This window comes from Polistes canadensis, unplaced genomic scaffold, assembly GCF_001313835.1.
Source record: "Polistes canadensis isolate GaletaPanama2010 unplaced genomic scaffold, ASM131383v1 scaffold_107, whole genome shotgun sequence".
In the NCBI taxonomy this organism is placed as follows: Eukaryota; Metazoa; Arthropoda; class Insecta; order Hymenoptera; family Vespidae; genus Polistes; species Polistes canadensis.
The window spans coordinates 214,479-228,855 of NW_014569654.1; the positions used below are offsets into that span (position 1 = coordinate 214,479).

The window sequence follows — 14,377 nt, forward strand, 5'->3', positions numbered from 1 at the left end:
TATATATATACAATACGTTGCATGTAGAAAACATTTCTGTAGACTGATAACATTAAGCCATTCGCAATGTTCGTTTTAATTACAATAAATATCACTCTGACCAATAATTTTTAAATATTATACCTATGATTTCTATCGTAAAAAAAGTTTTTCCTATTTTCACACGTAAGTATTCAGTCGTAGCTCAAAAATTGCATTAATAATGCATTTCGGCCGATAAATCAAACATTAGAAAAATAAATGAAAATTTGATCTTTGATTAATTGTGCATATGTATACATAATTAAACATTGTGCATTGAAACATAGTACATATATAAATAAATAGCGATAATTCTAAAAAATATTCGATTTTATATCTTATTGTTAAATAATAACAATTATAATCGCGTTAACAGAGAGAGCGTTCATTTTTTCTCTTGTGTAGGTGCTGAATTCGTTTTTTCTTCCGTTTGCTCTTGTCCAGAAGATAGGAATTGTGTTAAGTGAAGAATCGACAAAACGCTGGAAGTATAATTTTTTACGTCTTCCTCTGTAATAGTTTTCAATTGTGCTACAACAGAATGATAAACGCGATTGGCTGTTTTCGTAGACAAATGTCCGACTCTTTGAACGATATGCAAGATTTTGTTCTCCTCAGCAGAAACTGGATCTGTATTATAAAAATTGATAGAATAGAATAAGTGTTCAAATTCTTTTAGGATTAATAGTTAAACGTTAGTAACACATACTCGGTGTCGATTCTTCTCCATCGACAGCTGGGAAATAATGATCCAACAAACGGTCGATAAGAACGCTTGTGTTATCTACACCTTGGACAGCCATGCTACCAAACTGAGTATTCAGCAATTCGTTAGTTTTTGTTATACTTATTTCTTTTAACGCTGAAGCATGTAGAGTTGCCGATGTCTTTAAAGAATGAAGTTTTTCTATCGTCGGATGAATAGGACTACTCATTACAGCTTTAGCAGCGTCATAAATCTAATAAATAAATTATTTATTATCTATTTATTTATCATACTTACATTTATGTTAGATTCATCGAAATTCATAGTTTTCACAAACCTTTTGCGGTGGTTGCTTGACAATTGGAACTTTTTTTTCAACAATGTCGAGTCCTTCGCATAGTTTTTGATCAACGGCATTTATTTGTCCTTCAAATTTCTTTGCTAATGGCGCTGCGATCGGTACCGCTGTTGCAGTAGCATAATTAAATCCAGCTTCCACGTATTTCATAGCCCAGTTTACCAGTTGATTCGAATCTTTTAGGTAAGTATACGTCGATTCTGTTTTCTCTATAGCCGTATGAACCATGGGAATTTTTTTCATTCGATTTAATACCTCCAATTGTGGACCTGAACTGTTTTCTTGTTTAGTTTCCGACATTTTGGATTTTTTCTCTTTTCAGGTTCTGCGAACAATAATTATTTGTACATTTTTAATTTATATATGCATTAAGTTTTACTATATTAATATATAAATATATTTACTTTAGTTAATTTATATATATAAAAAAGGGTATAAATATTTTCTCTTTAAATATTTTTATATACTTTTACTATATATTATTGACTTTGAACCTTTCATCGATTACAAATAATTTTTATCATTATTTCTATCTAGTATTGTTTTTTCCGTGAAGTATATTGGAGATTTGTTATTATCTATCTTTTTTATTTACCACATTTTTTTCCTCTACCTTTCATTTTGTCCTAATTGATCAATACACTATAATTACGTCAGATTTTGAATAGTATTATACTTTGGACTCCTGTTATTTATCGTACACGTCTCAAAACTTTACTAAGACGTCCTTGATTTTTTCTTTTAGTTACTAACAAATACCTACATGGCTAGATAAATTTATATCGAATATGCATATACGTAATAAATTCAGTGCCGAACGATAATATTGACACAGATTAATTTTTCTAATAACAAAATCCTCTGCAAATTTGTAAAAAGTACAATTGTTTATTTAATTTTTATTTTATCAAATATATTGAAAATCAAAGAGTAAATTGGCGTACAATAAGGAAAACACATTGTACATTGTACATTGGCGTATAATAAAAAATAATTTTTGATAATAAAAAGTAGTTTTTAGTTATTTACATTTTTCATAATTTTATTGTACATCAATTTAATTTATATATTTTACAAAAGAAATTAAATAATCAGACTTTTTATAAATTTGTAGTCTTTGTAACAGAATTGATCGAATGATCAATCGACGTTAGAAAACACAAACTTCTTAAAACTTTCTCGACGAGAAAGCTAGACAATAATTTCATTGTCAATAATACTTTCATAACGCTTTAACAGAAGAAAGTTTTTTTCTTTTTCTTTATATTAATTAAATCTCAAAATAGTCAAAGTTGTTACTGCTTTATTTAAATATTTATCAGATCGATTATCGACTTATTTTATCGAATTCAAATTCGGGAAAATTATTAGTAACAAAAAAATGGAACAGTAAAATGCAGACAGTATAGTGATTTTTAAATGTATATTGAATGAATAGTTATAATTAATTAACGGAAAGAAAGAAAAACAATCGAAATCGTTGTTAGTTAATTGAGTTCTATTTTTAATTGAAAAAAAAATCAATCCAATGGAATTTCTTTGTATTTTCGTATATAACCTAAAATACAATAGAAATACATTATATAAATTTACTATTCTTAATTTTATTCAAGAAAAACAATCAAAAAGATGATGTAATGATATTTTTTTGCAAAGAATATTGAAACTAACGAGAAAAGTTTCAAATTCCAGTCACGTATGTAGGACTGTTATCAAAGTCATAAAAAAGTATAAGAAAAAGAGTGATAAAGAATAATTAGAATTCAAACGAAATAAATTAAAAAGAAAAAGAATATAGAAAAGCTAAGAAATAATTTGATGTGTCAATCACAATTGTCTATAGTGAAGATTAGGAATTTTTAAGATATTTCTGTGCGTACGTGCACACCTACTCATATACATATATAGAACTTTTTTACAAAGATACTTCGATTGTGACTAAAATACATTTTATCTACCTTTATTTTAACTTCTAATACATCTAATATTAAATTATATTAATATTTTTTAATGAATCATTAGTTTAATTTGAAGAACAGACTTACGATAAAAAAAACACTATTTCAAAACGTTTTCAAGTAATTTGATGAACACCTATTACGTTTCACTTTGTTCGGTGAGATACTGAACGTTGGTATTGTCGGCTTACGTGAATAGTCATCTCTTTATAATACCTTTTCGTTGGTCGGTAGGAAGAGGAAGCACCAATAAACGACGAAGAAGTAAGAACGAAACACCGGTCAAGAACAAACGCAGCGCCATCTTAAATATCGTATCGATCAAAATAAGAACCCCTGTTCTTATTTTCTTTTATTTTTTGCTTCATAAGTTAATTTTTACATGTTATTTTAAATTCAAAGTTTTTTTATATCATTAAAATTTTATAAGCCTGAATATAAAATTCATATTAAATTCTTAAGGTATGCTTCTTTTTTATATTAATAATGATTATTTTTTACTTTTAATAAGAACGGAATTAATTTGGTTAGAGTGTAATCTTAATTTATAGTTCAATTAGATTAATTTAAGCTTAATTTAATTAATTTTAAAAACACTATAGAGTCCAGTGAGACTAGTCATATATCAATGTATCGAGATTTTTATTTTAATCTAATTTTTTAAAGCGATACTTTTTCTAGGAGGATACCAAAAATTTGTTTCTTCGATATGGCGTACATACATTGTCTTAAAATTTTTATTCCTTAACGTAGAGAATTAATTAATAAAAATAATATGCTAAGATAAATTTTGCATTTCGAAAAAAACTTTTATTTCTTTTTAAAATAAAAGTAAATCTGACCGAAATAACTTTTTCTATGTTAGACTCAAAACTTGTCAACCTCCCCACGTATTTAGGTATTGGTAGGATGAATTTCTAGATACATCCCTGTTGTTCCTTCTGCGCATTACAGTAGATGTACACAGTAGAATATAATCTTTCATCTCGTTGAGTTTATGACGTGGAGATAAAACGTTGGCACTTGTTGCTGCGAATTACGTGTTGATTCATAATAGAGGGCACGTTAAGTTGTACTATGCACCCGTTTAAAATAAATTATATTGTTAATCGGATTTAGCGGGAAAATATGAGTCATGATGAAATGCAACTCTAGACTAACGTTGCGTTAGGTTTTTGTATCATTGATGCTGTATCATCGTAAACTACTATACCAATCGATAAGAATAGTCAATGGATTAATTAATTCATACACATATTAAAAGTATAATATATTCTTATTTGTACATTACTCTTATATAAATATGTGTATATGAATTATTATTATTATTATTATTATTATTATTATTATTCTAAAATACAATGTATTTCTTTAAATTTAATTCATTAATTTTTTTTCGTAAATTATTTTTTTGTAAAAAAGATTTGTTAAAAAAAAATCTTTGTAAAAAAACTTGTTAAAAACTGTACTAATGATAAATACGACAATTTTATGTATTATCTTGTTCAGATCGATTTATCTCTTGTAAGATATCGAAATACAACACAAGGAAATCAGCCAGATCGTAGTGTTGTCATTGGAATATTAAGTTCAAAGGTTGAAACGCTTCTCTATGAGTTATCACATTGTGATTTATATAATACCTATATGAATTAGGAAAGCCTATCTTTTCTCCTTTTTATACTATTATGTTAAACACACATAAAATATTTTAATACGTTAGATTTTGGACTAGAAATTAGAAAAACACCATGGAAAAATAAACAATTTAAAACATTATTGAAAACATGATATAAACAGAAATATCAAAATCATTATTTGAATGATTTATATTAATTGATTTATGGATTTATTTTTTGTTTTTTTTTTGTTGTTCTTACGAATAATATTTTTTCTTTGTCGAAGGAAAATATGTTTGATAAATGATATTAATTATATAAACGAAATATTATGAATCACGATAAAAAATATATAAAAAGATAAAATGATACAAATTATTAAAAAACAAAAAAGCTTTTAATTCTGATTCGAGTTTTGGTTAGTCGGTGTTTGTTGGTTGGGTTGTTCGCATTTATTCGGAGTCGTTAATTCGATAACTTTATCATTGATCGCGTGTATGTACTGTGTGAGTTGTAAAAATTCCAAAAGAAAAGCGATATATCTTCTCAGGTTTTCTTTGCTAAGTTCCTTCGTGCGTTGGCATATATTTAGATAAACACGTCGAGCTGCTTTATTGGATAAACGGCCAACAGTTTGTAAAGTATGAAGTAGTTTGTCTTCTTCCTCTGTTTTCACTGTAGCATCTGTTCAGTGAAAGTTCAATGCTATTTTTAATTGCTTTCAACCTTTCTCCATACCTATTTCTTAATTTCTTTCTTTTTCCTTTATACATGTATTTATTTATTTTATTTCGATTTTTATTTTAACTCACCCGTTTCATCTTCCTTTCCAATGGCAGGGAAATATACGTCTATCAATTTGTCCACGATTATAGCGGTATTATCTAATTTTTTAACAGCTTCAATACCATATTGAGTATCTAAGATTTGATTAGCTTTGTTCCAGCTGATATCTCTCAGATTCGTAGCCTGCTCTAATAAAGCGCCGTTCACGTGATAGATCGTAGAAACTGCCGGTTGAACTTTTTTTACGGCTATATCGTAAGCATTAGCTAAAATCTAAAAAGAAATTAAAAAAATAAGTTAAATAGGGTAATCTTAAAAAGATAAGATATCTTTTTCCGAAACGAAAAAGGTACGGAAAAAAGATATTATATTTTTATCATAATTTCTATATCTAGGTTCTTCCTGCTGCGTTCTCACGAGGCAAGATCGATTTACCCACCTGCTCGGGTTTCTCCTTCACCAATGGGACTCTTTCTTCGATTTTGTTGAGACCGAGGCAGAGCGTGTGGTCGACAAAATGAATAGGATTCTCGAATTTCTTAGCTAGGGGGGCGGCTATGGGTACAGCTTGCCTGGTTGCACTCTCGAAAGAACTCTCGGCTGTGGTCAGAGCCCAATGTACTAGCCAATGAGAGTCTTTTAATTTATTATAAGTTTCTACCGATTTATTAAAAGCCATTCCGATCATAGGAAGTTCAAGAACACGATGGAAAACTTCAATATGAGGTAGTTGAGCAATTTCAGTAGCCATTTTGATTTAGATGACAAATTTCCTGAGAATATTATTCACATTAATTCATTGGATATATCTTTCTTTGATAATATTAAATCTTATCATCCACGTGTAGATACATATGATAATTCCTTATTTTTGATTTGATCGTCTGGCATATTTCAATCTTCAGTTTGAATTTTAAATATACATTAATTGTAATATTACATAGTAATTCTCAATTAATTCTCAATTAATTCTCTATATATTAATAAGATAACTATAAATGTGACAATAACAATTTTTGGTACTATTGCATATCGAGGGTTTATATTTGTTTAATACGTTTTGTAAACAGACGTGATTCTATTGCGATGAGCCTCGACGAGGTCAACGAATTGAAATTGTGTAGAGATATGTACGTGAATGCGAATCGTTCTTCCTACTTTCTCATACGGAAACGACCCTTCTATAAAAGATAAAAGTAACTCACGAAAGTCTAGAAATATCCGTCGAGCTAGTGTCGGTGAATTTTTAACAAGGAAACTTTGTTATCTATCATGATTTCATTAATTTAAAGTCCTGTACTATTTAATCAAATAATTTGCAAACAAAATTTTCTAATACGATAAATAAAATGTCGATACGATAACTTATATACGAGATAAGTCAATTTATTTATTCTTATATATGAAAATATGTAGAGTAATTGTAAATTTTTTAAGGTACCATTATATGAACGTAAAATAGACACGCTATATATATATATGCATACAATTATAATATTAGAGAATGCAGTTATTTATAAACAAAGGTATAACATATATCATAATTTATGCTAAACGGTTGTCAAAAAATAGTAGAATTCTATTTAATAAAATATCTGTTAAATAAATGTTATACTTACGTATTTGAAAGTAATTTGTAATTCTTGAATTTCGAAGGTTCACGTGTTGACAAGAATACAAAACAAAAATACGGTCCTTCCCTCGCGGTGGGTGACGCGTATCTGACCTCGTACATCTATTGAGAGTTTTCGAGGTATCGCGTCGCGCATGCGCAGTACGCACGGCGACTGAATTTCGATTCGCGCGTAAAAAATTTTGAATTCGATTTTATAAAGAAAAAAACATGAGTATAATTTAAATAATTTAAAATAAAACTTTTCACACACACACACACACAACGACGATTCATTAACTTTATAGATACATTTATTTTTCCACCAATAGCAATAACATCGTATTACAGTAGGAAACCAATACAGATAACTAATTATCCGACGCTTATACTTACGATTATTGTTAAAAACGGTGAGATGATTTTTCCTCGTTCTAAACTCCTAATCTTATTACCCCGAATCATTATGGATTACGTATTTAGATATATGTATATGAAAAGAAGGAAAAAAAAAAGAAGTAAATCAACATTAAAACGAAAAGAAAATGAGAAAGGAAGAAAAAGAAAATTTCGATCGTGTTGATATTACCGTGATAACACACTTATTTTTCTTATTCTTTCTAACAATAAGTGTTATAGATGTAATCTAGTTTTATAATAGAAAAGAAGTTAATAAAAATGATGATTTTTGTCTTAGACATATTTTCTCGGTTAATTTGAAGTGAAACCGTTCTCCTTATTTTTTATCTTCATTTGTTTACACGTTATCGGTTAAGAACGTTTGCTGGTTACACGTTTACGTGAAGAAGTAGAAGAACATGACAATGATGATGATGATGAAGATGACGTTGATGATGATGAAGTAGTAGTAGTAGTAATAACATTTCTATGTGCCGTTGACCTTGGCGCGTAATCGAGAAGCTTTTCGTTCCCTGAGGGGGAAAGAAACCCGCTCGAGACAGTTTCCAGGTTCTGCTTGGTTACTCGATACCGTTTACCGGAGAATTGGAAGTCATCGACGTGTGGTTGCTGTGGTTCCGTTGAAGATCTTGTGCTCGGTTCGACTTTGACGTCGTATTTGTCACTATTGTTCCTGTGGCTGTTGTTGTTGTTGGCTTTTCTATTCCTGTCCTTGTTCCTGTTCCCGTTGTCTTTTTTGACACCGTCGTTGTTGAAGTTGTTGCATCCTTCATGCTCGGAGGATAAGCAAGTAGTGCCGGTAGCAGTTCCTGAAGAAATATCGCTCGGGAATAAGTGAGCCGGTGTTTTTTTTCCAAAATTAATACGACCTGATTGTTTTTAATGAAAAAAAATGGAGAGATCTCTAATAATCGTTTCTGTTCATGTAATTAATATATTCAAGATATTTCATTAAACTTCAAAAACTCTGTAGAGTTTTGCTGTTTTTGATAATATCAAGGAACAGAAATTATTTCTTTTTACAATGCGATCAAAAATGTTAAAAGAAAATCATCATCGTCACGGCACGTTTTTTCCTTTTATTTATTTATTTATTCTTTTCTTTTTTAATTTTTTTTTGTAATTTTTATATCTTCATTTTTCTTTCAGATTTTACGCGTTGAGATGGGAAAGATTGTAACAAGGTATTACTGTCCGATTATTTATTTCAATGAAAAAATAAAAGAAGATATAACGTTAACAAAGAAGCAATATTATCTATCTACGTATATATATGTATATATTAATTGTAATTATAATAAATTTCGTTAGAAGAACATAAAAAAAAAATGAAAAATTAAAAAAAATTATCGTTGAAAGAACCGTGCCGATAATTATCTTCCTTTCTTTACACATTAAGTGCATCCTCGTTCAGTATCTTCGGTCTCGATAGAGTGATCAAGGATGACAAAAGAAAGAAAAGGAAGGTAAAAGTGATAAAAAGTAATAATGTTAGATCATTTGAAAGATTCGTTCGAACAACGACGGACTGTTCTCGAGTAAATACGACGTCGAGGAGCCCGTCGTCGCCCTCGTCTTCGTCGCCGACGTCGCACTGAGTACTTACGCACCAGCAACCTATTTGTGTTTGTTCCGAGCTTCCGTACCACCGAACGAAGCATCATGGACATCTGTTGCGTCTGCGTCGTCTCTTTTGTCCCGATAATCGATATCGCCTACGCACCAAAATCAAATCCTTTGCCAATTCTCTATCTCATTTTGTAACATTATTATTTATCGAGAGAGTATCTTTTTATTTTATTTTCTTTTTTTTTTTTCTTTTTTTTTTCGACTATTTTGTACTTTTTCTTTTATCTTATAAATGACCGAATTGATATAGAAGATTTTATTTATATAATATATAATATTGAAATTATTTATGATGTATGGATTGCAATCCGTTAGGGTGGTTTCGGATCGATCTGAATTTCTTCTTTTCTTTTGAGAAAAGAAGGAAGTATTCCATTATCATTGACTTACGAATCAGTATTCATCATCCGTATTATTTCTATTTTTCTTGTCGAAATTCGATTCTAAACTATAACTGTAAAATATCGCATAGGTGATGTAATATTTGATATGAAAAATACTATAATCGATGAAATATAAAACATAAAAGGAAAGAGAAGTCAGATCGATATTAAACCACTGTTTTGATCGGCCAATTTTCAATCTAGAATTCGATGATTCGACCTTCAATGTGGCATCCGTTAACGTCAATAAACGTCGGGAAATCCTGATGAGGAGTTTGCCAACCCGTCGTGGCGTTCTTGCAGCTAAGGATGCTGCACTATTCACGAGATGAACTATGCGTCTTGCTGCTTCTCTTGTTAATAAAACGAAAAATTGTTCCAAAGTTGTGGGACGCGCTTGATTCTCGGGTTCGGGTAGGCTCAATGTGGCCCATAATTCTTTAGCTTTGTGAAACGCTAATTTGGGGTCCCTTGCGATCTGACAAAGAAAAATCAATTATTTAGATTTTAATCAAAAAGTGATTTATATCATTTTACAAAGAGATTAGTACTTACCAATTCAATTACGTAAAGAAACACGTGAATGCATTCGGTACCTTGTTCTTTGAGAGCTCGTGCCTCAGCCATCGTACGACGTGTTAATCTTCTTTGTAATTTTCTTGAAAATCTTGCACCGTGTTGAATAGTACGAGTCGTTTTGCTAACAGCTTCCTTTGCATCAACCTCTATTATAAATATATATATATATATATATATATATATATATTTATGATTTATATGAATATGTTCCGTTTTATTACATTATTTCTATGCTTATAACGGCATTTATTTATAAATCAAATTAATATAATGAAAATTTGTGTGTGTGTGTTCAAGAAGAATTAGAAATATATTGAAACAAATTGATAAAGAGTTTAAATAATAGATTAACGATAAAAAGAAATAATACCATCAACTGTCTTATCAGTTGAATCATCAGGTAAATAATGATCAACGTATTGATCTGCCATAGTTAGAGCACTGTCCAATGTATCGATTGCAACACTGGCAGCGTGACTCCCAATTTGCTTCATACTACCAGCACGCAGCAGAACTGGTCTTAAAATTTTATTTGCTACGTATTCTCGAGTGTACCAGTACATCTATAAGTTCAATAAGAAATGGAACAAATTATTCCATTTAAATAATATAAGCATTGCCATTTAAAGAGAAACGAATTTTAGAAAAAAAATCAATAATTAATTACATATTGCGGAGGAATATGTACTGCTGGTACTCTCTGCTCAACTATATCGATTCCTTTACATAGCAATTGATCGATCGTAGTGATTGGTCCATTGAAAGTAAAGATCGCTGGTTTAGCTGAAGCAGCTGCCAGGGCAAGTGATGTTTCAGCTGCGTCGAGACTCCAATTCATCAAAACATTTGCATTCTAAATACGATTTATTTTTCATATTTTTACTCCGTTACGATTAAGGAAATTTCTTAGAATTAAGATTATTAAAAAACAAATAAGAATAAGAGAAGTCGAGTAATGATTACAAAAGTGAGTTGAAATTAGGAAAAGGTTAAACAAAAATGATTAATAATTATCTATAAAAAGAAAAAAGAAGAAACAACTTTCGTAATCGATAATCACTCGAAATTTTTCGAAAAATGAAGTTATTACCAATCGAAGAAGGAAAGATAAGCCGATGATACCTTTATCCTTTTGTAAACATGTCCAGCGATGTGTATGCTACTTTCGACGATTGGCAGATTCGATAGTTTTGTTATAGATTCAAACTGCAATAGATCCGAATTAATCTGTACTTTGTTGCTTGGCGCCATTGTTGGCCGTCGCTAAAATAAAATAAAAATGAACAAAAATATATATTTTTGCAAAATAATAAGATCGCACGTTTCTCTGCCTTATATGGGATATTCTATTTATTTATACGTGTGTACGTGGATATATATCATGAAATTTGAACAACGTTGTATTGAAAGGAATTGGATTTTGGGAGAGAAAGAAAGAAAGAAAGAGAAAGGAAAGGAAACAAACATGAACGACGAGATACCACATCGCACGACGAAGAGCAATGACATTTCTCTTTCCTGTTTTATCGATTAGTAACATCGTCGTTATTGCGGTTCACGACGATCGTAAAAGTCAAACGAGACGAAAGATCAGTTCTATGAGAAAAATTCGATTTTTAATATCATTTTATTTATGTTTTTAATATTTTTATTCAATTACTGTAAGACAGAGAAAAAAAGAGAGAGAGAGAGAGAGAGAGAGAGAGAGATTATTTATAAGTCATGATCGAGAGACCCGAATGTTTTATCGGATTTATCCAAGATCATCGAAATCATTTTAACCTTTTGTAGAATGCGGCGATGATGATTTTCCGTTTTTACGAAAACTTTTGCATAATAATATTAAATCTATATATTACATATCTATTTTATCAAACATATATTTATTAATTATCCTTTTTTTTTTTTTTTTTTTTTTAAAAACTTACATGATCGCGAATTAGGTGCAAGAATATCTTGTTTCATTCGTTCGATTGGTTTCTTCTCTTTGGATATTTTCTGCAGATAAATAAAAAAAGGAGAGAAAGAAAGAAGATACATTGAAAGAATCGTTCATCTAAATGAGCGGCGTTTTAATTAACGATTAAAAGTTAGCGTCATTTCGCCGGATACACAAGCACGAGAAAATAATAATAATAACATGAAGCAGATAACACGGGAAAGTAAGAACGAATGAGCAAGCAATTAAGAATAAGACGAGCAAGATAATTTAAAGGAAAATAAGAGAATGAGAATAAGAGAAAGAAAGAGCGAGAGTGGGCTGACTGAACGAAGCACGCATATGTAAATGTATTTATCTATGTATATAAATAGATAAATATCGTGTTCGAACATCTCCTGAGTTTGAACGTACGCTATTATTATTATTATTTTTCAACAATGAGCCGTTCAATAATTCTAATTATTGCCAAATTATCTTTTCCTTTGTTTCTAATTATTTGACTTTAGATCTTATTTTAGAAAAATAATCATGATAAATAAAAAGAGTTAGTTAATCGTTTATAAAACGGGATAAAAATTTGTAATATCATTCATTTACAGAAAATATTCTACATAGGCACACTTGTTATTGGCTATCATCTTTAACGATCTCACAATCGTTATTAATATTTATAATAATATTTATAAATTCATTTATCTATCATTTTGTTTATCTTACTTCTATCTCATATCACTTATGTATAAACATTTTCTCTTTATACACTCGTGTGTACGATCACGATTATACATATGGAACGATAAATCCTCCTTCTCTTTCTAAAGAGTATTGAAAAATTATAATGATTTGTACGTACCTTGAAATTTTCTTCGACGATACAAACTTAGGCGATCACGCGTCGCCAGTTTGGATTTGACAACACGATTGACACAGGAATGGTGGTAAGTCCCCGTATTTCGTTTGAGAACGCGTCGCTGACTGCACATAGAGAACTGTGAAACGTTATCTCTTAAGTTTGACCTATGATACATTGCCGATTATATGCTGTCCGCAGAATGGCAACAGTAATGGCGCATTGAAAAAAAATCTTTCTTCTTTTTTCTTTTTCTTTTTTTTTTTTTTTAATCTCTTTCTTCTCTTTCCTTTCTTTTTTCTTCCCACAACCATCGTTTTTGTTGCATTTCGTCTTGTGACGAAGATAAAATCGCTTAAGAGATAATGTCACTTTAGTGCTACAAAAAATACACTATTTTTGAAAATTTTTTTATAGGAATATGGTAAGTGCAAAGTAACATTCGTTTACAGGCCTTTATTATATACATTTTCAATAACATTTACAAATTTTTCCATTGCAAGTTGTCACAAAATGGCACCGTCACAGCTTAGTGTACAATAGTGCAACATTATCGAATAGATTTCTTCTCAAATTTTTGATCTAGAAAATAAATCTATTTATTTCTCACTTCTACGATAGATTATCTTTCGATGAATGTAAGATATTAAAAAAAAATAATATTGTTTGTTGTGAAAATGGGGTGCACGATAGAATTGATAGTTATCGATGTAAAATTTTGGATAAAATTGTTCAGAGAAAAAAAGATCATTAGACAAAAGATGTTTCGATAAGTAATGTAATTATATGAGTCCTATATAAATTTTAAGTCGATCGGTCATAAACTGTAGTCATGAAACTCCGGCAATTTAAAAAAAATGTAATTTTGATATATATATATATAAGTGTGTTTAAAGTTTCACATAAAATTATTTCATGAAATTTTTGATTTACCTTTAGTCTGCGATGGCTGAACCATACCATTAGCTTTCAATACGTGTATATTTCTCCCTTTCTTCTTGTCTAGTTAATTTTTATGACAGCCGAGCCGTTTTTGTTTTTTCAGTGAGTGATCGTTCCGAATGAATAGTCGATAGATACATCGCGCATCAGTTTGCACACAGTAATTATTGCAGCAATTTCAACCGATATCGCTGTTCCTAGTATCTGGATGATCTCGTAATACTAATTAATCCATCATTATACAATAGATACAAAATTTTATGCAGTTATTAAGGAGATCGTCTTTGCTCAATTCCTTCGTAAATCGGTTTGATTACATTGAAAATATCCTGCGAGAGAGCTGCTTTTGCGAATATTCGTGCAAGGTATTAATGATTTTTGCTTTTTGTTACGAACACCACGAATTTTAACCAGGAGAATATTTCTCTTGCTACGGCTTATTATAAGTCGATTAGCTTATGGTCTAATGTCGTTCAGATTTCTTTGTTCATTTTTTTTCTTGATAGAATTATGATTATGACAAATGGCTGATTAGTCTTTAGTAGATTGAAAGTTTATCTACAATTACAAGC

General features: G+C 30.0%; 2 protein-coding genes across 2 annotated transcripts; both read right to left on the reverse strand.

Moving 5' to 3' along the window:
- Nucleotides 1–243: 243 nt before the first annotated feature.
- Nucleotides 244–13,052, reverse strand: LOC106787583. The gene is made up of 13 exons (XM_014750033.1): nt 12,867–13,052; nt 11,194–11,334; nt 10,739–10,924; nt 10,442–10,634; nt 10,048–10,217; nt 9,713–9,970; nt 9,087–9,195; nt 7,834–8,289; nt 5,888–6,162; nt 5,475–5,721; nt 1,065–1,402; nt 731–980; nt 244–651 (listed from the first exon to the last, which is right to left on the reverse strand). Exons 2-13 carry the CDS (start codon nt 11,320–11,322, stop codon nt 407–409), a joined length of 2,856 nt encoding a protein of 951 aa, XP_014605519.1. The 5' UTR covers nt 11,323–11,334; nt 12,867–13,052; the 3' UTR covers nt 244–406.
- Nucleotides 4,531–7,194, reverse strand: LOC106787598 (lipid storage droplets surface-binding protein 2). The gene is made up of 4 exons (XM_014750118.1): nt 7,068–7,194; nt 5,888–6,221; nt 5,475–5,721; nt 4,531–5,346 (listed from the first exon to the last, which is right to left on the reverse strand). The coding sequence occupies exons 2-4, from the start codon at nt 6,197–6,199 to the stop codon at nt 5,060–5,062; spliced, it is 846 nt and encodes a 281-aa protein (XP_014605604.1). The 5' UTR covers nt 6,200–6,221; nt 7,068–7,194; the 3' UTR covers nt 4,531–5,059.
- Nucleotides 13,053–14,377: the final 1,325 nt, after the last annotated feature.

Excerpts from the sequence above, each read along its gene's own strand:
- LOC106787598 (XM_014750118.1), bottom strand. The coding sequence starts at position 6,199 with ATGGCTACTGAAATTGCTCAACTACCTCATATTGAAGTTTTCCATCGT. Across the intron at positions 5,722-5,887 it reads TGAAGGAGAAACCCGAGCAG|ATTTTAGCTAATGCTTACGA; the intron begins GTGGGTAAATCG and ends ATTTCTTTTTAG. Across the intron at positions 5,347-5,474 it reads TGGAAAGGAAGATGAAACGG|ATGCTACAGTGAAAACAGAG; the intron begins GTGAGTTAAAAT and ends TTCACTGAACAG.
- LOC106787583 (XM_014750033.1), bottom strand. The coding sequence starts at position 11,322 with ATGGCGCCAAGCAACAAAGTACAGATTAATTCGGATCTATTGCAGTTT. Across the intron at positions 10,218-10,441 it reads AACTGATAAGACAGTTGATG|AGGTTGATGCAAAGGAAGCT; the intron begins GTATTATTTCTT and ends TATTTATAATAG. Across the intron at positions 9,971-10,047 it reads TTCTTTACGTAATTGAATTG|ATCGCAAGGGACCCCAAATT; the intron begins GTAAGTACTAAT and ends TTTCTTTGTCAG.